At 40.7% G+C, this 23,303-nt stretch overlaps 1 protein-coding gene across 1 annotated transcript in view; it reads right to left on the reverse strand.

The window, feature by feature from the left end:
- Positions 1-22,806, reverse strand: part of LOC5569890 (serine protease easter) — a 36,671-nt gene extending 13,865 nt beyond the window's left edge. The window contains exons 1-3 of the mRNA XM_001658734.3: positions 22,667-22,806; positions 22,249-22,607; positions 22,087-22,180 (exon numbers count right to left, since the gene is read on the reverse strand). Coding sequence (XP_001658784.2) covers positions 22,087-22,180; positions 22,249-22,607; positions 22,667-22,742 — 529 coding nt within the window. The 5' untranslated portion in view covers positions 22,743-22,806. The remainder of the gene's footprint in view (positions 1-22,086; positions 22,181-22,248; positions 22,608-22,666) is intronic.
- Positions 22,807-23,303: the final 497 nt, after the last annotated feature.

The following is a 23,303-nucleotide window of genomic DNA, read 5'->3' on the forward strand; positions in this document are numbered from 1 at the left end:
AGCTACAAAAATATTTAGTCCTCTGAGAGGGTAAGCTACAAAAATATCGAGTCCCCTGAGAGGATATGCTATAAAGCTAGAAAAGCGAGTCCCCCGAGAGGGTAGCTAACAAAAAAAGTGAGTCCCCTGAGAGGGTAAGCTACAAAAATATTTAGTCCCCTGAGAGGGTAAGCTACAAAAATATCGAGTCCCCTGAGAGGGTACGCTACAAAGCTAGAAAAGCGAGTCCCCCGAGAGGGTAGCTAACAAAATAGTAAGTCCCCTGAGAGGGTAAGCTACAAAAATATTGAGTCCCCTGAGAGGGTAGCTAACGAAAAAGTGAGTCCCCTGAGAGGGTAAGCTACAAAAATATTGAGTCCCCTGAGAGGGTATGTTACACAGCTAGAAAAGCGAGTCATCTGAGAAGATAGCTAACAAAAAAGTGAGTCCCCTGAGAGGGTAAGCTACAAAAATATTGAGCCCCCTGAGAGGGTACGCTACAAAGCTAGAAAAGCGAGTCCCGCGAGAGGGTAGCTAACAAAAAAGTAAGTCCCCTGAGAGGGTAAGCTACAAAAATATTGAGTCCCCTGAGAGGGTATGTTACACAGCTAGAAAAGCGAGTCATCTGAGAAGATAGCTTACAAAAAAAAGTGAGTCCTCTGAGAGGGTAAGCTACAAAAATATCGAGCCCCCTGAGAGGGTACGCTACAAAGCTAGAAAAGCGAGTCCCCCGAGAGGGTAGCTAACAAAATAGTAAGTCCCCTGAGAGGGTAAGCTACAAAAATATTGAGTCCCCTGAGAGGGTATGTTACAATGCTAGAAAAGTGAGTCCCCTGAGAGGGTAGCTGACAAAAAAGTAAGTCCCCTGAGAGGGTAAGCTACAAAATATATCGAGTCCCCTGAGAGGGTAAGATACAATAATATCGAGTCCCCTGAGAGGGTATGTTACAAAGCTAGAAAAGCGAGTCCCCCGAGAGGGTAGCTAACAAAAAAGTAAGTACCTGAGAGGGTAAGCTACAAAAATATTGAGTCCCCTGAGAGGGTACGCTACAAAGCTAGAAAAGCGAGTCCCCCGAGAGGGTAGCTAACAAAAAAAAAAAGTGAGTCCCCTGAGAGGGTAAGCTACAAAAATATCGAGTCCACTGAGAGGGTATATTACAAAGCTAGAATAGCGAGTCCCCTGAGAGGATAGCTAACAAAAAAGTGAGTCCCCTGAGAGGGTAAGCTACAAAAATATTTAGTCCTCTAAGAGGGTAAGCTACAAAAATATCGAGTCCCCTGAGAGGATATGCTACAAAGCTAGAAAAGCAAGTCCCCCGAGAGGGTAGCTAACAAAAAAAGTGAGTCCCCTGAGAGGGTAAGCTACAAAAATATTGAGTCCCCTGAGAGGGTAAGCTACAAAAATATCGAGTCCCCTGAGAGGGTACGCTACAAAGCTAGAAAAGCGAGTCCCCCGAGAGGGTAGCTAACAAAATAGTAAGTCCCCTGAGAGGGTAAGCTACAAAAATATTGAGTCCCCTGAGAGGGTATGTTACAATGCTAGAAAAGTGAGTCCCCTGAGAGGGTAGCTGACAAAAAAGTAAGTCCCCTGAGAGGGTAAGCTACAATAATATCGAGTCCCCTGAGAGGATATGCTACAAAGCTAGAAAAGCGAGTCCCCCGAGAGGGTAGCTAACAAAAAAAGTGAGTCCCCTGAGAGGGTAAGCTACAAAAATATTTAGTCCCCTGAGAGGGTAAGCTACAAAAATATCGAGTCCCCTGAGAGGGTACGCTACAAAGCTAGAAAAGCGAGTCCCCCGAGAGGGTAGCTAACAAAATAGTAAGTCCCCTGAGAGGGTAAGCTACAAAAATATTGAGTCCCCTGAGAGGGTATGTTACAATGCTAGAAAAGTGAGTCCCCTGAGAGGGTAGCTAACAAAAAAAGTGAGTCCCCTGAGAGGGTAAGCTACAAAAATATCGAGTCCACTGAGAGGGTATGTTACAAAGCTAGAATAGCGAGTCCCCTGAGAGGATAGCTAACAAAAAAGTGAGTCCCCTGAGAGGGTAAGCTACAAAAATATTTAGTCCTCTGAGAGGGTAAGCTACAAAAATATCGAGTCCCCTGAGAGGATATGCTATAAAGCTAGAAAAGCGAGTCCCCCGAGAGGGTAGCTAACAAAAAAAGTGAGTCCCCTGAGAGGGTAAGCTACAAAAATATTTAGTCCCCTGAGAGGGTAAGCTACAAAAATATCGAGTCCCCTGAGAGGGTACGCTACAAAGCTAGAAAAGCGAGTCCCCCGAGAGGGTAGCTAACAAAATAGTAAGTCCCCTGAGAGGGTAAGCTACAAAAATATCGAGTCCACTGAGAGGGTATGTTACAAAGCTAGAATAGCGAGTCCCCTGAGAGGATAGCTAACAAAAAAGTGAGTCCCCTGAGAGGGTAAGCTACAAAAATATTTAGTCCTCTGAGAGGGTAAGCTACAAAAATATCGAGTCCCCTGAGAGGATATGCTATAAAGCTAGAAAAGCGAGTCCCCCGAGAGGGTAGCTAACAAAAAAAGTGAGTCCCCTGAGAGGGTAAGCTACAAAAATATTTAGTCCCCTGAGAGGGTAAGCTACAAAAATATCGAGTCCCCTGAGAGGGTACGCTACAAAGCTAGAAAAGCGAGTCCCCCGAGAGGGTAGCTAACAAAATAGTAAGTCCCCTGAGAGGGTAAGCTACAAAAATATTGAGTCCCCTGAGAGGGTAGCTAACGAAAAAGTGAGTCCCCTGAGAGGGTAAGCTACAAAAATATTGAGTCCCCTGAGAGGGTATGTTACACAGCTAGAAAAGCGAGTCATCTGAGAAGATAGCTAACAAAAAAGTGAGTCCCCTGAGAGGGTAAGCTACAAAAATATTGAGCCCCCTGAGAGGGTACGCTACAAAGCTAGAAAAGCGAGTCCCGCGAGAGGGTAGCTAACAAAAAAGTAAGTCCCCTGAGAGGGTAAGCTACAAAAATATTGAGTCCCCTGAGAGGGTATGTTACACAGCTAGAAAAGCGAGTCATCTGAGAAGATAGCTTACAAAAAAAAGTGAGTCCTCTGAGAGGGTAAGCTACAAAAATATCGAGCCCCCTGAGAGGGTACGCTACAAAGCTAGAAAAGCGAGTCCCCCGAGAGGGTAGCTAACAAAATAGTAAGTCCCCTGAGAGGGTAAGCTACAAAAATATTGAGTCCCCTGAGAGGGTATGTTACAATGCTAGAAAAGTGAGTCCCCTGAGAGGGTAGCTGACAAAAAAGTAAGTCCCCTGAGAGGGTAAGCTACAAAATATATCGAGTCCCCTGAGAGGGTAAGATACAATAATATCGAGTCCCCTGAGAGGGTATGTTACAAAGCTAGAAAAGCGAGTCCCCCGAGAGGGTAGCTAACAAAAAAGTAAGTACCTGAGAGGGTAAGCTACAAAAATATTGAGTCCCCTGAGAGGGTACGCTACAAAGCTAGAAAAGCGAGTCCCCCGAGAGGGTAGCTAACAAAAAAAAAAGTGAGTCCCCTGAGAGAGTAAGCTACAAAAATATCGAGTCCACTGAGAGGGTATATTACAAAGCTAGAATAGCGAGTCCCCTGAGAGGATAGCTAACAAAAAAGTGAGTCCCCTGAGAGGGTAAGCTACAAAAATATTTAGTCCTCTGAGAGGGTAAGCTACAAAAATATCGAGTCCCCTGAGAGGATATGCTACAAAGCTAGAAAAGCAAGTCCCCCGAGAGGGTAGCTAACAAAAAAAGTGAGTGCCCTGACAGGGTAAGCTACAAAAATATTGAGTCCCCTGAGAGGGTAAGCTACAAAAATATCGAGTCCCCTGAGAGGGTACGCTACAAAGCTAGAAAAGCGAGTCCCCCGAGAGGGTAGCTAACAAAATAGTAAGTCCCCTGAGAGGGTAAGCTACAAAAATATTGAGTCCCCTGAGAGGGTATGTTACAATGCTAGAAAAGTGAGTCCCCTGAGAGGGTAGCTGACAAAAAAGTAAGTCCCCTGAGAGGGTAAGCTACAATAATATCGAGTCCCCTGAGAGGATATGCTACAAAGCTAGAAAAGCGAGTCCCCCGAGAGGGTAGCTAACAAAAAAAGTGAGTCCCCTGAGAGGGTAAGCTACAAAAATATTTAGTCCCCTGAGAGGGTAAGCTACAAAAATATCGAGTCCACTGAGAGGGTACGCTACAAAGCTAGAAAAGCGAGTCCCCCGAGAGGGTAGCTAACAAAATAGTAAGTCCCCTGAGAGGGTAAGCTACAAAAATATTGAGTCCCCTGAGAGGGTATGTTACAATGCTAGAAAAGTGAGTCCCCTGAGAGGGTAGCTAACAAAAAAAGTGAGTCCCCTGAGAGGGTAAGCTACAAAAATATTTAATCCCCTGAGAGGGTAAGCTACAAAAATATCGAGTCCCCTGAGAGGATATGCTACAAAGCTAGAAAAGCGAGTCCCCCGAGAGGGTAGCTAACAAAAAAAGTGAGTCCCCTGAGAGGGTAAGCTACAAAAATATTTAGTCCCCTGAGAGGGTAAGCTACAAAAATATCGAGTCCCCTGAGAGGGTACGCTACAAAGCTAGAAAAGCGAGTCCCCCGAGAGGGTAGCTAACAAAATAGTAAGTCCCCTGAGAGGGTAAGCTACTAAAATATTGAGTCCCCTGAGAGGGTAGCTAACGAAAAAGTGAGTCCCCTGAGAGGGTAAGCTACAAAAATATTGAGTCCCCTGAGAGGGTATGTTACACAGCTAGAAAAGCGAGTCATCTGAGAAGATAGCTAACAAAAAAGTGAGTCCCCTGAGAGGGTAAGCTACAAAAATATTGAGCCCCCTGAGAGGGTACGCTACAAAGCTAGAAAAGCGAGTCCCGCGAGAGGGTAGCTAACAAAAAAGTAAGTCCCCTGAGAGGGTAAGCTACAAAAATATTGAGTCCCCTGAGAGGGTATGTTACATAGCTAGAAAAGCGAGTCATCTGAGAAGATAGCTTACAAAAAAAGTGAGTCCCCTGAGAGGGTAAGCTACAAAAATATCGAGCCCCCTGAGAGGGTACGCTACAAAGCTAGAAAAGCGAGTCCCCCGAGAGGGTAGCTGACAAAAAAGTAAGTCCCCTGAGAGGGTAAGCTACAAAATATATCGAGTCCCCTGAGAGGGTAAGATACAATAATATCGAGTCCCCTGAGAGGGTATGTTACAAAGCTAGAAAAGCGAGTCCCCCGAGAGGGTAGCTAACAAAAAAGTAAGTACCTGAGAGGGTAAGCTACAAAAATATTGAGTCCCCTGAGAGGGTACGCTACAAAGCTAGAAAAGCGAGTCCCCCGAGAGGGTAGCTAACAAAAAAAAAAGTGAGTCCCCTGAGAGGGTAAGCTACAAAAATATCGAGTCCACTGAGAGGGTATGTTACAAAGCTAGAATAGCGAGTCCCCTGAGAGGATAGCTAACAAAAAAGTGAGTCCCCTGAGAGGGTAAGCTACAAAAATATTTAGTCCTCTGAGAGGGTAAGCTACAAAAATATCGAGTCCCCTGAGAGGATATGCTACAAAGCTAGAAAAGCGAGTCCCCCGAGAGGGTAGCTAACAAAAAAAGTGAGTCCCCTGAGAGGGTAAGCTACAAAAATATTTAGTCCCCTGAGAGGGTAAGCTACAAAAATATCGAGTCCCCAGAGAGGGTACGCTACAAAGCTAGAAAAGCGAGTCCCCCGAGAGGGTAGCTAACAAAAAAAAAAGTGAGTCCCCTGAGAGGGTAAGCTACAAAAATATCGAGTCCACTGAGAGGGTATATTACAAAGCTAGAATAGCGAGTCCCCTGAGAGGATAGCTAACAAAAAAGTGAGTCCCCTGAGAGGGTAAGCTACAAAAATATTTAGTCCTCTGAGAGGGTAAGCTACAAAAATATCGAGTCCCCTGAGAGGATATGCTACAAAGCTAGAAAAGCAAGTCCCCCGAGAGGGTAGCTAACAAAAAAAGTGAGTCCCCTGAGAGGGTAAGCTACAAAAATATTGAGTCCCCTGAGAGGGTAAGCTACAAAAATATCGAGTCCCCTGAGAGGGTACGCTACAAAGCTAGAAAAGCGAGTCCCACGAGAGGGTAGCTAACAAAATAGTAAGTCCCCTGAGAGGGTAAGCTACAAAAATATTGAGTCCCCTGAGAGGGTATGTTACAATGCTAGAAAAGTGAGTCCCCTGAGAGGGTAGCTGACAAAAAAGTAAGTCCCCTGAGAGGGTAAGCTACAATAATATCGAGTCCCCTGAGAGGATATGCTACAAAGCTAGAAAAGCGAGTCCCCCGAGAGGGTAGCTAACAAAAAAAGTGAGTCCCCTGAGAGGGTAAGCTACAAAAATATTTAGTCCCCTGAGAGGGTAAGCTACAAAAATATCGAGTCCCCTGAGAGGGTACGCTACAAAGCTAGAAAAGCGAGTCCCCCGAGAGGGTAGCTAACAAAATAGTAAGTCCCCTGAGAGGGTAAGCTACAAAAATATCGAGTCCACTGAGAGGGTATGTTACAAAGCTAGAATAGCGAGTCCCCTGAGAGGATAGCTAACAAAAAAGTGAGTCCCCTGAGAGGGTAAGCTACAAAAATATTTAGTCCTCTGAGAGGGTAAGCTACAAAAATATCGAGTCCCCTGAGAGGATATGCTACAAAGCTAGAAAAGCGAGTCCCCCGAGAGGGTAGCTAACAAAAAAAGTGAGTCCCCTGAGAGGGTAAGCTACAAAAATATTTAGTCCCCTGAGAGGGTAAGCTACAAAAATATCGAGTCCCCTGAGAGGGTACGCTACAAAGCTAGAAAAGCGAGTCCCCCGAGAGGGTAGCTAACAAAAAAAAAAAGTGAGTCCCCTGAGAGGGTAAGCTACAAAAATATCGAGTCCACTGAGAGGGTATATTACAAAGCTAGAATAGCGAGTCCCCTGAGAGGATAGCTAACAAAAAAGTGAGTCCCCTGAGAGGGTAAGCTACAAAAATATTTAGTCCTCTGAGAGGGTAAGCTACAAAAATATCGAGTCCCCTGAGAGGATATGCTACAAAGCTAGAAAAGCAAGTCCCCCGAGAGGGTAACTAACAAAAAAAGTGAGTCCCCTGAGAGGGTAAGCTACAAAAATATTGAGTCCCCTGAGAGGGTAAGCTACAAAAATATCGAGTCCCCTGAGAGGGTACGCTACAAAGCTAGAAAAGCGAGTCCCCCGAGAGGGTAGCTAACAAAATAGTAAGTCCCCTGAGAGGGTAAGCTACAAAAATATTGAGTCCCCTGAGAGGGTATGTTACAATGCTAGAAAAGTGAGTCCCCTGAGAGGGTAGCTGACAAAAAAGTAAGTCCCCTGAGAGGGTAAGCTACAATAATATCGAGTCCCCTGAGAGGATATGCTACAAAGCTAGAAAAGCGAGTCCCCCGAGAGGGTAGCTAACAAAAAAAGTGAGTCCCCTGAGAGGGTAAGCTACAAAAATATTTAGTCCCCTGAGAGGGTAAGCTACAAAAATATCGAGTCCCCTGAGAGGGTACGCTACAAAGCTAGAAAAGCGAGTCCCCCGAGAGGGTAGCTAACAAAATAGTAAGTCCCCTGAGAGGGTAAGCTACAAAAATATCGAGTCCACTGAGAGGGTATGTTACAAAGCTAGAATAGCGAGTCCCCTGAGAGGATAGCTAACAAAAAAGTGAGTCCCCTGAGAGGGTAAGCTACAAAAATATTTAGTCCTCTGAGAGGGTAAGCTACAAAAATATCGAGTCCCCTGAGAGGATATGCTACAAAGCTAGAAAAGCGAGTCCCCCGAGAGGGTAGCTAACAAAAAAAGTGAGTCCCCTGAGAGGGTAAGCTACAAAAATATTTAGTCCCCTGAGAGGGTAAGCTACAAAAATATCGAGTCCCCTGAGAGGGTACGCTACAAAGCTAGAAAAGCGAGTCCCCCGAGAGGGTAGCTAACAAAAAAGTAAGTCCCCTGAGAGGGTAAGCTACAAAAATATTGAGTCCCCTGAGAGGGTATGTTACACAGCTAGAAAAGCGAGTCATCTGAGAAGATAGCTAACAAAAAAGTGAGTCCCCTGAGAGGGTAAGCTACAAAAATATTGAGCCCCCTGAGAGGGTACGCTACAAAGCTAGAAAAGCGAGTCCCGCGAGAGGGTAGCTAACAAAAAAGTAAGTCCCCTGAGAGGGTAAGCTACAAAAATATTGAGTCCCCTGAGAGGGTATGTTACACAGCTAGAAAAGCGAGTCATCTGAGAAGATAGCTTACAAAAAAAAGTGAGTCCTCTGAGAGGGTAAGCTACAAAAATATCGAGCCCCCTGAGAGGGTACGCTACAAAGCTAGAAAAGCGAGTCCCCCGAGAGGGTAGCTAACAAAATAGTAAGTCCCCTGAGAGGGTAAGCTACAAAAATATTGAGTCCCCTGAGAGGGTATGTTACAATGCTAGAAAAGTGAGTCCCCTGAGAGGGTAGCTGACAAAAAAGTAAGTCCCCTGAGAGGGTAAGCTACAAAATATATCGAGTCCCCTGAGAGGGTAAGATACAATAATATCGAGTCCCCTGAGAGGGTATGCTACAAAGCTAGAAAAGCGAGTCCCCCGAGAGGGTAGCTAACAAAAAAGTAAGTACCTGAGAGGGTAAGCTACAAAAATATTGAGTCCCCTGAGAGGGTACGCTACAAAGCTAGAAAAGCGAGTCCCCCGAGAGGGTAGCTAACAAAAAAAAAGTGAGTCCCCTGAGAGGGTAAGCTACAAAAATATCGAGTCCACTGAGAGGGTATATTACAAAGCTAGAATAGCGAGTCCCCTGAGAGGATAGCTAACAAAAAAGTGAGTCCCCTGAGAGGGTAAGCTACAAAAATATTTAGTCCTCTGAGAGGGTAAGCTACAAAAATATCGAGTCCCCTGAGAGGATATGCTACAAAGCTAGAAAAGCAAGTCCCCCGAGAGGTTAGCTAACAAAAAAAGTGAGTCCCCTGAGAGGGTAAGCTACAAAAATATTGAGTCCCCTGAGAGGGTAAGCTACAAAAATATCGAGTCCCCTGAGAGGGTACGCTACAAAGCTAGAAAAGCGAGTCCCCCGAGAGGGTAGCTAACAAAATAGTAAGTCCCCTGAGAGGGTAAGCTACAAAAATATTGAGTCCCCTGAGAGGGTATGTTACAATGCTAGAAAAGTGAGTCCCCTGAGAGGGTAGCTGACAAAAAAGTAAGTCCCCTGAGAGGGTAAGCTACAATAATATCGAGTCCCCTGAGAGGATATGCTACAAAGCTAGAAAAGCGAGTCCCCCGAGAGGGTAGCTAACAAAAAAAGTGAGTCCCCTGAGAGGGTAAGCTACAAAAATATTTAGTCCCCTGAGAGGGTCAGATACAAAAATATCGAGTCCCCTGAGAGGGTACGCTACAAAGCTAGAAAAGCGAGTCCCCCGAGAGGGTAGCTAACAAAATAGTAAGTCCCCTGAGAGGGTAAGCTACAAAAATATTGAGTCCCCTGAGAGGGTATGTTACAATGCTAGAAAAGTGAGTCCCCTGAGAGGGTAGCTAACAAAAAAAGTGAGTCCCCTGAGAGGGTAAGCTACAAAAATATTTAATCCCCTGAGAGGGTAAGCTACAAAAATATCGAGTCCCCTGAGAGGGTACGCTACAAAGCTAGAAAAGCGAGTCCCCCGAGAGGGTAGCTAACAAAATAGTAAGTCCCCTGAGAGGGTAAGCTACAAAAATATCGAGTCCCCTGAGAGGGTATGTTACAAAGCAAGAAAAGCGAGTCCCCTGAGAGGGTAGCTAACAAAAAAGTAAGTCCCCTGAGAGAGTAAGCTACAAAAAAATGTCGAGTCCCCTGAGAGGGTAAGCTACAACAATATCGAGTCCCCTGAGAGGGTATGTTAAAAATGGGTAAGTGAACTAGAGTAGTAATTGACACAAAGCGAGTCTTATATGAGGAAAGCTGCACAAAAAGAGTGTCCTTAAAGAATAACTGTTTTAGCTCAGACCGAATGAATGATAAAAAGTGAGTCCCCTGGCAAAAGCGGGTTTGTCAAGAGGGTGGTTATGAAAAGCAATTAAAAGATAAAATAAATAAACAGAGCGAGTCTCACAAAATGAACATTTAGAGAAGATAGTTGAGATAAAGCAAGTCTCCTAAAGGGTAGCTGAAAATGCAGGCATTGTAAGAAGGTATCTGAAATAGGGTGAGTTACCTTAAAGGATAGGCTTTAATTAGCGAATATAACTATGCTCTCATGACCACTTTGAAATTTCAGAAGCTCTGATGTTATGAGTCTAGAAAACTGAAATAGATATTTAAGAAACATTGATTGAGTAACATAGAATTTGAAACTGTACAGCGTTTTGTGCTGTTGAAATTTTGAAACATTTGAATCTTTTATGTTCAGATAACTAATAATTTACAACTTTATTGTGTATAGCGTTTTGTGCTGTAGGAATTTTGGAAGATTTTATTTTTTTAAGGTTCACTTTTACGTTATGAACCTGAAAATTTCTTTCCAAAGTAACATTTGAAAACATAGATAGCCAATTAAATAGTATAAGAATATTACAAGCATTTTCTGCCGTTAAAGTATAAGGTAATTTCCATCACTTATGCTCACTTCGATGTCATGAATCTGAAAAACTCTTTCCAAATTAGCATTTTGAGAACATAATAAGGCTGATACAAATATTAATTTTCTTTTATGTCACCCCCCCCCTTCAAAAATCCGAAAATTTTGAAGGGGAGAAAAAAAAAGATTCATCATTTTTTTGACATCAGTTAGGTTTTTTTCAATTTACAAAGTAAAAAACAAGTAAAATAATGATCCAGAGGGCGCATTAAAACAGTTTAACAACTATCATTAAAAATAAAAATTCGAAAAAATAACTTTTTTTTCATTTTTATTTTTTTGTTCCTTATTTATATTTATCCCCCCCCTCGTACCTTCCAAGTGGTCTCGGACATAAAAGAAATTTAATATTTGTATCAGCCTAATCAATAACAAAGAATTAAAATGTGTAAAGCGTTTTGTGCTATTGAAATTTTAGAAGACATTGATTTCTCATTTTCACTTTGACGTTATGTTAAAACGTTTATAATTTAATTCAATGCAACGTAAACCAAATGATAATATCCTTGATTTTTTTCCCAGGAGAAGTAGAGATCCAGAGAAGAAACAATCAAACGTTAAAAAACGCAGTTCTTGACATCTTCATCCGTGGTGGATACAGGAAACAAACACTACTCAAAGAGTTTTATAAAGCTGTTTGGGCAATACTAAATTTACTTTTGTATTTTCAGGATCATAACAAGACTCAAGTTAATAGTATTTCAACAGATGACGGAAGAATCACAATCAAACATGGAATTGGTGACCTAGAAGAAGGAAGGTTTTTTATCACTCTCAAGTAATTTCAAATTATGAATCTACAAAATCTTATACTAAGTAACATAATTTTAAATAACATTTACTTACTAAGAGTAGAGGAAGGGATGAATGTAGGGATTATGAGAGGCTGGTAACAGAGTATAGTAAAACCAAGATAGGTCCGTGAGCTAAAGAATTGTTTAGCTAGTACTCAAAATGAAATCAATCGAGATCGTAGTAGGCACAGCTTGACGAAAGAAAAAATAGAGATCAGTTTGTTGATGTATTTTGGGGTGAATAAACGTGCTTTTATAATGATGGAAGAAATGTGTTAATTTTAGTCTAACTCGTTAGAAAATCGAAAGAAAGATTGATCGGGAAATGTGTAAAACCGGCTATGTGAAAAGGCTGGTCACTACAATCGCCATCAAGCACATCCTTTGGAGATGGCCCAATTTTGATTGGATTGTTCTCACTTCGCCCTTTTGCCACCACACAAGACATCCATATGCCAATATTGGTCGAACAACTGTTGTGTAAATCCATTTGATATATTTGGGTTTGAGGCCCCAAGTTTTACCAAAGGTTCGCCGGCATTGACCGAAGGCCATGCAAGCTTTTTTGACTCTGAAATCAATGTGAGGTGTCCATGAAAGTTTGGAATCTAGAATGACTCCGACATACTTTACTTGATCAGTCACGTTAATCTCAGTGCCAAAAAGACGTAAAGGTCGAATTCCATCGCGGTTTCGTCTTTCCGTAAACAGAACAATAGATGTTTTATTCGGGTTAACCGAAAGGCCATATTGGCGACACCAACTCTCGACTACCTGAAGAGCACTTTGCATCAGGTCGAATAGGGTGCTTATGCACATACCAACTATCAGAGCTAGATAGTCGTCGGCAAATCCATATGTTGGAAAACCGCTATTATTGAGTTGCCTCAATAGCGTATCTGCTACGAGATTCCACAAAAGTTGGCGGCATCCGCAAACACTCAATTTTCGAATCGCTGCTTGACGCAATGTCGAGAAGAGATGTCGGTTTTTGAGCATTTGTTGAATTCGATTGGTAATCATTGTAGGTAGCCCATGGTTTCATGCGGCTTCCAATATGGCATCGATAGACACGTTATCAAAGGCACCCTCAATATCCAAGAAAACACCCAAGCAGGATTGCTTCTGAGCGAATGCTTTCTCGATATCGTATACAACTTTGTGTAAAAGAGTCACAGTGGACTTTCCAGATTGGTAAGCATGTTGATTCACATGAAGAGGCATGTTTGCCAAATTTACATCACGGATGTGATGATCGATAATGCGTTCCAGACATTTCAGAAGAAAAGAGGTCAGACTAATTGGTCTAAAACTCTTCGCTTCTTCACTTCCTCCTTTCGGGATAAACTTTACAGTAATATCACGCCAGTATCTGGGAATATACCCGATAGCAAACTGTTTACAAGTAGCTTTTTTTCAAAACGTGTTTGATAAATTCAAATCCCTTCTGGAACAGAACAGGATAAATAAAATCTGTTCCTGGAGATTTGAAAGGAGCAAAACTATTGAGTGCCCTTCTTATCGATTCAGTAGTTGCGATACTGCAAGCCGAAGCCAGAGACTAGTAACTACATGAAAAAACAATTTGGTTCTACCGTAGTTGCTATGTCCACACATCCGGGGAAGTGTGTATTGAATAAACATTCTAAAACTTCTTCATCAGAAGAAGTAAAGTCACCATTAGATAAGCGAATTTCGTTCAATTGGAAATCCTTACATTTTGCAGGGATTTTGTTCAGGCGATTAACGGTACCGTAATCCGGGGTAACATTGATCAGTTTTTAGGATATTTCTTAAATATTTCATCCAAAAATGTAAATGATGTGAGTTTTATATTTTTAAAACAAGTATTGCCACGCATAGCTCGAGACTATATACTATATTTTGTTTTTTGAAAGATTTAAGCATGTTTAAAAAAATGTTTTATGTGAATTTTTCATTTACATATCAGGGGTAACATTGATCATCCATGTAAACAACGTTCGGTAATATTGAAAATGTCGTTACTTACATAAATCATGGACCCTGATGCCGAATATGATGTCCAAACGCTTACATCTCATTTACTTTTTGAGTTATTTTAAAATTAAAAACACCTTGAACAGTGGAATACGCCTAAAGGTAGGCAATTTCCTAAGGGAATTCTACATTCTTAACAGTAATTCGTGAATGTTACCTAATTGAACATACTTATAAAAGTTTTGACAGCGGTATCGTTTTCGGCGATGCCATTTTTAGTGAGAACCGCATTTTCCTTGTTCATATCGCTTGCAGAACTAATGTGAGACATGAATCTTCGGTAGTGTCATCCTTAACCATTCAAATCATTGTCTCGAAAACTTGATAAATTTACGCATAAAATTAACGCAATTTTTGCAAAAATCTTAATTTTTAATAGCTTATAAATATAAGAAAGACAAGCAATATTCATGCTTTAGAAATGTATCATCAATAAATGATGCTACCAACTTATTACGAGATGAATCATTCCAATCAATGTTACCCCGCCGATCAATGATACCCCGGATTACGGTACCAGGTTCTTTGTGGTTAATGGGTTACATGCATGCCCTGATTCACTACTCACCACATAGTAACGCACTTGCGTTAGTGTCCATGCACAAAAAATCGCTAAAAGGTTACGCGAAAATTATTTGTATGGCGAAATGCATCTAACAAATTATTTCTCAAAATTGGGAACTATTTTTGAAAAAATATTTGTTACCGGTTGTGCGTAATGATAAGGAGTGTATCGAAAAGTAGTCGCAAACATTTAAAACGGTATATCTCAGAGCATAGTTCATCTTTTTGAAAACTTTTTTCACGCAAATCTTCATAATGTCATCAAATATTGAAGCAGCTAAAAAATATTGAATAATATGCAGTCTTAATATAAATACAACAAGGTTTATGAAGCATGGAAAATAAAATCTTGCACAAAATTACATTTTTGAAGTGTCTTCTGAAGATTCGATGATTTGTATTGAACAAAATGTATATCAAACAAAATAGGATGAAAAGCTTATTCTATCGGAAAATATCTTTACTTCACACAGCACGTAAAAAAATAATAAAAAAAAATTATTGCTCTAAAAAAGCTCAATAATGGGAACAAGGTCGGATTTAGAAAGTCACTTTTGTTTAATCAACTTTTGAAGCTCTGTCATTTACAGCGGTAATTATATAGAGTAACATGTTTTGCTTACGTTACTTCATAAATATGCAAAGAAACTTTTCCAATCAAAAAACAATTTTTTATTCATTACAATCATTCGATAATAGCATTAACGTGTAGAAAGAAAAAATCAAAAAACAAGGTCCTTAAAAATCGACTTTTTTCGATTATTGTATTTGCTCTTAAATGCTTGTTAATAAATTTTTCAAAATATTGTTTACACTATGTCATGAGAGTTGTGGCACAGAATATATTAGCATAAACAAAAATATTTTTTTCTTAAAATTTAACACATTTATTAACATATCAATTTTTTCAGAGGTGGGGATTTTTTTTTTATTATCGTACAAATTGGGCCGAAGGGTCTCAGATTTTCATGAAACTTTTTCTACAGGCAGGGCTCATGGATATATGAATAAAAAAAATTGAGAAAAATTCAGGGTCGCCTATTTTTCCGGAAAACTCAGGTGAAAATTTTTTGTTTTCCCTTGACACTACTTACTTTGAAAAATCATAACTCAAGAACGAAGCATCGTAGAAACAAAGTTATTATATAAAAATTTAGGCAAATTTTCTCAAAAATCCAAAAAAAATATGAACTGAAAAAAGTTTTCCACAAAATTTTCCATTGTTGGGAAAATTTGTAAAGAAAAGCCGGAAAAATTATGCCCGAACTCGTGGAAAATTTTCAAAAAAATATTTTCGAGAAGGTAATTATATAAGCTTTAATCACTGATATTTTTGGAATGCACTTATTTTTCGTTTTTGAATTATGGCCAATTTTGTGAATATTTTTGAGAAGGTAATTTTATAAGCCTTAATCACTTAAATTTTTGGAATGCACTTATTTTTCGTTTTTGAGTTATGGCCAATTTTGTGAAAAATGTCCAGATGTGTCATATAAGACTTTTCTTTGAAAAATCATAACTCAAGAACGAAACATTGTAGAAACAAAGTTTTTATATGAAAATTAAATTTTCTCAGAAATCCAAAAAAAATATGAACTGGAAAAAGTTTTCCACAAAATTTTCCACCGTTAGGGAAATTCATAAAGAAAAGCTGGAAAATCTATGCCCGAACTCGCGGAATTTTTTTATTAAAATATTTTTGAGAAGGAAACTTTATAAACTTCAATTCTAGTAACTTTTAGGATGTACTTTTTTTTTGTTCCTGAGTTATGGTCAATTTTGTGAAAAATGACCATATTAGCCTTTTCTTTGAAAACAAATCTTTGCATTTTTTACAAAATTGACCATAACTCATTTACGAGAAATTTTAAGTTAGATGCTTTTCCCCATACAAAATGAAACGAGAAAACTTCTGTTGATGAACTGTGGGCAAGAGCAAAGCAGGTAATCCATTGGTGAAGCATTAGTCCATGTTGAGTTTCCGAAATGTAACTTGAACAGTTGTGAGTAATGAAGTCCATTAGAACCAATTAGAATAGCTTAGAGGTGGCACACAAGGCGGAAATCGATAGGCACTTTTTGAAGGCAGGAAATGAATACGACGACTTCCAGATTTCAGGAAACGATCCACAACGTAAAGACAGATTAAAGATGTGAAGCAAAGGGAGCTTGCTTGAGCTTGATTGGCCGCCCGTGAATGCTACTCCAGTATCGCCAGATCAGCTGCACTTACACAAGGAACCAACCGAATAACTGCTTGGGCCTAACAGATACCCTCAGCGTATATGTGCTGGTGATCTTCTATTTTTAGGCAACAATGGCGCCTGCCACGTCAGAATGCAGACCAATGTGTGAAGGGGGAGGAAATGATGTTGCACTTATACTGGCCCACTGTAGACCGTGTAATCCGACTGCATCTTCGCTAGTTCATGCGGGAGTGTATGGATTGTGGGAAAAGCAGGGCAGAGAGGTTTGCTTTTGTGGTTAGCAGACTGCCTATGTATCAGGCGTAAGGAAGGCGTGCGCGTGGAAGAATGGAAGCGTTAGGGAAACGGTTTCTTGTCCGTCTCTGGTTCTAGCGTTTGCTATGAACGAATAGTTGCAGTGTGATAGATTAAGAATAGACAGTGTTGATAGACTCACACTCAAAATCTCAATCAATACGCTCTCCCGTGAGAGCAAACTCATTACAGATCTGCTTCGCAAATCTCACGCTTGAGATTTTGATGCAAAATCAACTCAATCAACTCAAACCGTAAAAAATGATTCAGTCGCAAAACCCGGCAAAAACTCGTGAAACCCGAATGTTGTTGTTTACGTTAGAAAGGATTACTATGATTTAACCAGACTAACAAGAAATTATTGCCGTGTGTGAGTAAACTGTGGAAAAACGAGACAATGAGTCAAAAAGGTGAGCCAACTCATCCATGGTTTTTTGACTGCTGAGTTGCATGATTGACAACTCACGCATGAAAAATCTCAAGCGTGAGTTGTGAGAAATTGAGTTTTTCACAACACTGAGAATAGAAGATAGAAGCAAGTGAGAGGATATATAACTACAAAGTGCAAGGAAAGGGGTGAGCCTGGGATTGAACCCATGATCTTCTGCTTATGGCTTAGACCACCAACCCCGTCTTTTAAAGATGTGAAGCAAAGGGAACAGAAGAACTGTAAAGCACTTCTTCAGGATGAGAGATGGGATGCCGTCTGGACCAGGATTGTCATTGTTTTTGTGAGCAAGTGTATTTTTGAAATAATGTAGTATATTCTGATATAACTTCGCTATACAGAACAATTGTTGTTATTTTTTTTACTAATGTAAATAGTGTATTAAAACCGAAAAGTTTGAAGGTTTTGTTCTCTAATAGTCAGATAAAGCGTTTGGTCGCACGGTGTGCTGAAACACATCCTATCTTTTATCACTAAAAGTGAGCCTTGGTAGTCAAAAAAGCGCTTACAAAATCTTTCATCGGCAAAGGTTTGAACCAAAGTCGATTTTTTTTTATTTTTGCAACAACCCAAAAATGGAGAATAATAGAGTTAAAACAATGTTGATGAATTTCAAGGGATTTTCAAATTTTTGTCTGTATATTTAACAATAAACGATTTTTGCTTCAACTTTTCGACATTTCGGCGTATATTTCGCCTTCTTCAAGGCTACGTTTTGTTGTCTGTATTAGTGTATACCTAATCTGTCTTGAGATTGTCTGCGCCAGACCAGACACTAATACACACGAAAGTCAAGTGCGATATCTCTCGATCTCTCTGAAGGAAGTGAGTTGAATTTGCTACAAGTTATATGATGCTGCACTGTTTTAGGGGCCCAGATAGCCGTAGCGGTAAACGCGCAGCTATTCAGCATGACCAAGCTGAGGGTCGTGGGTTCGAATCCCACCAGTCGAGGATCTTTTCGGGTTGAAAATTTTCTCGACTTCCCAGGGCATAGAGTATCTTCGTACCTGCCACACGATATACACATGCAAAAATGGTCATTGGCATAGTAAGCTCTCAGTGAATAACTGTGGAAGTGCTCATAAGAACACTAAGCTGAGAAGCAGGCTCTGTCCCAGTGGGGACGTAACGCCAGAAAGAAGAAGAAGAATATGATGCTGCTCGAAATTAGTTTTTCCTTGGTACTTTCGTCGTTTCAATTCAGTTACGATTCTTATTGAATATTGTTTTAAAATAGATCTGATCAAATTAACTATTATGCAATTTTGGATACATAGCCAAAAATTACGTCGGTCTATATTAATTTATTTTTTGCTGTGTAAGGACCGCCTGTTCCGGTGCTACAAGTACACCTCACAGGTGACCCCTGTTTTGATGCGGTTTACCGTACCTGGTAAATAATAGTTAAGGTGATCTAAATAAAACCTAGCCACAAACGGGGCCTTGTGGAATACCAGGGCACCCTCCACAGTGTGTTGTTTAGACCATTGTGCAGGTTTTATCTTAAAAAAACAAAATTTGTTTCAATTGATCTCAATTTTTTTTATAACAAATTGTGTAATAATTATGTTTTTTTTTAATTGAAACAAAATTTAAACATACTTTGTTATTGGAACTGACTTTGTTTAAATGATGTTATAATCAAGCATGGGAAACATTCACAGCCAATTCAGATTTCCGACCCCAGTAAAATTTTACTGGGTTGGAACAACGGAGTTTTCGGTAATTTTTACGATTACCGAAAAAAACCCAGTAAACCAAAATATGTTTTGATTGATGGAAATTACTGACTTAGTCAGTAAAATTGTAGAGCGTTTTTACTGGCTTTCCAGTTTCCCATGTTCGCGCTTTGCTCCTCCGGATTCGTTTTTTTTTTCTTAAAAAATCAGAACAAATAAAAACCCAATCAACATGAACATGTCCCTTATTAAGCAATAATGAGAATAAACACATACGATATGCTCAAATATCAGTGGAAGTAATCGAAAAATGTGTGACAAAATCATTATTATTTGGTTGGTTTGCATATAAGGCAAACTCAATGATGCAGATGAATTTACCTCTTGTATGGAAACCAACCGAATTTTACGCAAAGCAGTTAAAATTGTGCTGAGCCATTTTGGTTGCTTGAAATAGTTGAGTTTGTCACTAAATTTCGACTACTTAGCAAAAGTAAGCGCAAAATCGGTGCAGGAAAAGTTTGGTTGCCGTGGACGCGTCTCCTGATGCGCCGGATGATTCTACAGCACACGGAGAAAACGAAAAACCCATATATGAGTATTTTTTAACTTACTTTTGAGTTATTTTTCTCTCCCTATTTCATTCGCTCCTTCTATTGTTGTCAGAGAGCGAAGAGCAAAACAACCCAAAAACCGAACCTTAGTGCGTTACCTCAAATTTGAGTAAGTGGCGTAGTACTGGAAGTTGGGTTATTTGATCTGCCAGTTGAGTGAAAAGAACTTAGCCGGAAGGTATTTTTTTGCATGGCTGCAAATCAAGCGTGTGCTAGAATAAGGGCGTAAGTCGCATGATCGATTTCTCTTCATCGATCCTCTCTTCTGTGAATAAAGGTGACAAGCTGCAAGTTTGTCCGCATTTTTTATCATCACAACGCAAGATCTCATTGCTGCCAAGCGGTCCGAAGTGAAAAACTGCTGACAAACTTGCATCTTGTCACCTTTATTCACAGAAAAGAGGATCGATGAAGAGAAATCGATCATGCGACTTACGCCCTTATTCTAGCACACGCTTGAAATGAAAACAACTTCTACCCCATCAACTCAAAATTAGGTTAACGCACGAACCCCCGGAATTGAGTGGAATGAACTCACTTTTGAGTACTTCATTTTCTCCGTGCAGGAGATTCTCATTTGACACATTCCCGCATGCGCATCAGTTTGTTTTGATTTGCTTTTGACAATAAGTCAGTAAAAAACATCAACTACTGAATAGTCGGTAATTGTTTCTACCTAAGATAAAGATCGGACAACTGGGTATAAAATTTGATCCAGTTTGTGATCCAGTCGCTGATTGGTTGATTTTGATGCCTCCGAGTGTGCGGCAGCGTGTGAAAAATTACCATCGGAAGCGTTTGTTTTGGTTTTGCCTGTGTTGCCGGGTTACCTTGTTAGGTTGTTATTATTTGCGGTTATTCATAAAAGTTCATGCCAACTAGCCGACTGATGTGAATGAAAGTAAATATTAAAGCGAAATCAGCTTAAAAGTATAAGAAATGAAGTGAGAAGCCTTTAATTGTGTACGGAGCAGTAAATAGCATCCGGATAATATTTTTTATCGAGAGAGCTGAAAGTGCGAATGAAATAGTGTGTCGTCTTCCATACAAATGGCAACACTGTTTTAGCGTAACACGCAAGGGTGGGAAATTTACAATTGGGCTCACGTATGAAAAGAAGAACAACTAAAAGAAGCCAGTTGACCGATCTTATCTTAGGTTTCTACTGACTTTTCGGCCTGTTCGGTAATGTTGCAAAATTGGGGCTGACAGCTACCGTAGTTCAGTAAAAAGTAAAAATTATTACTGAACCTCAGAAGTTTTCAATCAAAAAGCTGAAAGTTCGGTATTTTTTATGATTTACAATTCGTACCCAGTATAAAAAATTACCGAACAAGCAAATCGTGATTGAGTGTGTTCACTCGATTATTGCGTTTCTCTCGCTCACTTCCACACGCAGTCAAGAGCGAGTTTACCGTTTCTCCAGCCAAGCTGAGTGTCATTACATTCCCAATGCGCTTTCTTCTTGTTCACCGAGCGACAAGTTAGACAAAAACGGAAACACAATGATTCACTACCGATTTCGTGTGCCGAAGGCATCCGATTGCTGTAGCAAATGATTTTTTACATTCCAATTTCGCACGAGTGGCATTCGTGTTTGAGAGCTGATTAGCGTTCATTGACTGGGAATACATGCGGCGAAATGATTCCGTGAACGCGAAATCCGTACATTCCTCAGAAAGCATTCAGTGATTGAATGGCGAACGCGTTCTTTCCTGTCTCCCATTTAAGAGCGGATTGGTGCTCTCTCCGCTCCGCGAACCTTTTCATTTTCGGTTTATCTTAACCGTTTGTGATTCGTAGGGATTGCGCTCACCCTAGTAGCGTTCGGCAGTCACTGAACATTCGGTGGCAGCAGATACATTGCAGATATTTTATCGGTAGCGTTCGGGTGAGTGAGTGAATTTTCCCATGCTTGCCGGGAATTCATATTTTAAGTTTTTTCCGATGGCTTCAATAATTCTACAAGATATTTACTAGGCTGCTTTGCTACATCAGTCAATATTTACTTCCTCTTCTCGATCAGCCTAGATAGCCACGTACTGTAGCTAAAAATAAAATAAAATGCCTCGTGCATTCGTGCATGCATTAATAAAAGACTAAGTAAAGAATTCATTTTTGATATATTTTTAGTTAGAACAAAACATACAACATAAATAGATTCAACTTCTGATCAACTGTTGTCATGCGCAAAGCGAGTAATTCATTGTGTCCTATTAAGTATCAAGTAGGTATGTACAAGAATGCAGAATTGAGTAATTAATCCGCATCAAAAGCGAGTTGATCCAGTGAAAGTGAAGGTTGTTAGTGAAGAAGACAAACGAGATAGGAAAACTCAACAACGTTTCTCAGAATGCTTATCACTATAGATAAAGATTCCAGGAATTATGTGGAGTGCTGTAATTGGTTTGAAGAGTATACCTATCTGAAATTCTGTCTGCTTGTTAACTGGTAACTAGGTGTTCAATATTAGTCTATCTTATGTTTTCTTGACTTCTTCTTGGCATCACGTCCTCACTGGGATAGAGCCTTCTTTTCAGCTTATTATTCTAATGAGCACTTCCACTAAGTTATTAACTGAGAGCTTTATTTGCCAAAGTTGCCATTTTCGCATTCGTATTTCGTGTGGCAAGTGCGATCATACTCTATGTCCAGGGAAGTCAAGGAAATTTCCATTACGAAAAGATCCTGGACCGACTGGGATTCGAACCCAGACACCTTCAACATGGCTTTGCTCTGTAGTCGCGGATTCTAATCCCTCGGCTAAGGCAGGCCCCCGGTACGGTTGTTAAAATTGTTCACACCAGACTCCCAGTGAAACACAAAAGTTTAAATAAGCTACAAAAATTTCAATGATGAAATGATAGTCGGGCTTCAAAAAGGCGCAATCGTTACGGTCCAAGTAGAACATGGAGAGCACATAAAGAACAGTTTTGACACTCACCATTTTTCACCCTTAATGTGCGCTCTTCACTCTTCTTCGGCGTCTCTTGCTTCTGAGGCTCGCTCACGTACACATCAGGACAACAGTAGAAATCCTGCGAAAATCAAAGTCATCATAACCATTTTTGAACTAAGAGACGCATTTGCAATCGCAACAACCCACCTTTCCCTCATCATCACTATGGTAGCACACATTCTCCATCAGTTCCCGATCGTAGGCGGCGTTGCGTCTGCTTCTTTGCTGCAGATACCGCTTGATAGGCGTGCACTGCTCCGGCGCAACGCATCGTCCTTCCAACGGTTGCTGCGTCGCAGTGAGGCATCGCTTTCCCATGCTGGTGTTCTCCAGAGAGCAACAAACCCTTGGTTCTTGACCAGGCCCGTGGCAAGTGCGGGACCACACGTGCTCGTACAGTGTGTCGTTCCGGTAAACTGCTCCAGATTCTATGGCATCCTGAATATGCGGACAGAATCGCACCGGCACGCAAAGTTCACTCAACTGATTGCACTTGTTGGCGGAAGCTGAGGAAGATTTGAAAATCAAATAGCGCCGATTCGCAAATAGATCGCTGATTACTCACTTTGCAGAACAAGCACTGATAACACCAGCACAGCCACTTTGAACTCTACAGAACCCATCTTGTCGTCCATCATCATCACCCGTGATACTTAACGATGCGTGTCGAGCCGGCTTTCTCCCGAGACTGATCGATTCGCTCTGAGAGCGCATATCTTTTATAAAATTCAAACAGAACAGGCCCCCTAGTTGAGCAGGCGGGCGGTGGCGCACACGCCCTCCAGAGTACGGGAGAATCCCCCTTGGCTGAGACACACAGATCGGACAGATCGAACACGCCGTCGGTGTTTCCCCGCGTCATTTTTTGCCCATGTACATTAATTATAGCGTCTAGTGATGCGCAGAGGGATGTTCAGTTATATAATCGATGTTTAATACTTTCTTAGTTCGGAGTTAGACCAATTGGGGCTACTTTGGGTTGTAACTACTGAATCAAAAGAAACCAGCCCAATTTTTGTTTACGATAATTGATTAACGGATTGATTGATCGCTAGGTGGACATCCCTAAACGAAACGTTTGCCAGTCTGATTCGTAGGGCTTGCGTAGTGCAATAGGCCTTTTCATGTGACAGGTCCGTCTATGCATTTGTTTACATCGGTGGAAGAACGGTGCATACACGGGGCTGTCATATTCATAGAAG

Source organism: Aedes aegypti, chromosome 1 (assembly GCF_002204515.2).
Source record: "Aedes aegypti strain LVP_AGWG chromosome 1, AaegL5.0 Primary Assembly, whole genome shotgun sequence".
In the NCBI taxonomy this organism is placed as follows: Eukaryota; Metazoa; Arthropoda; class Insecta; order Diptera; family Culicidae; genus Aedes; species Aedes aegypti.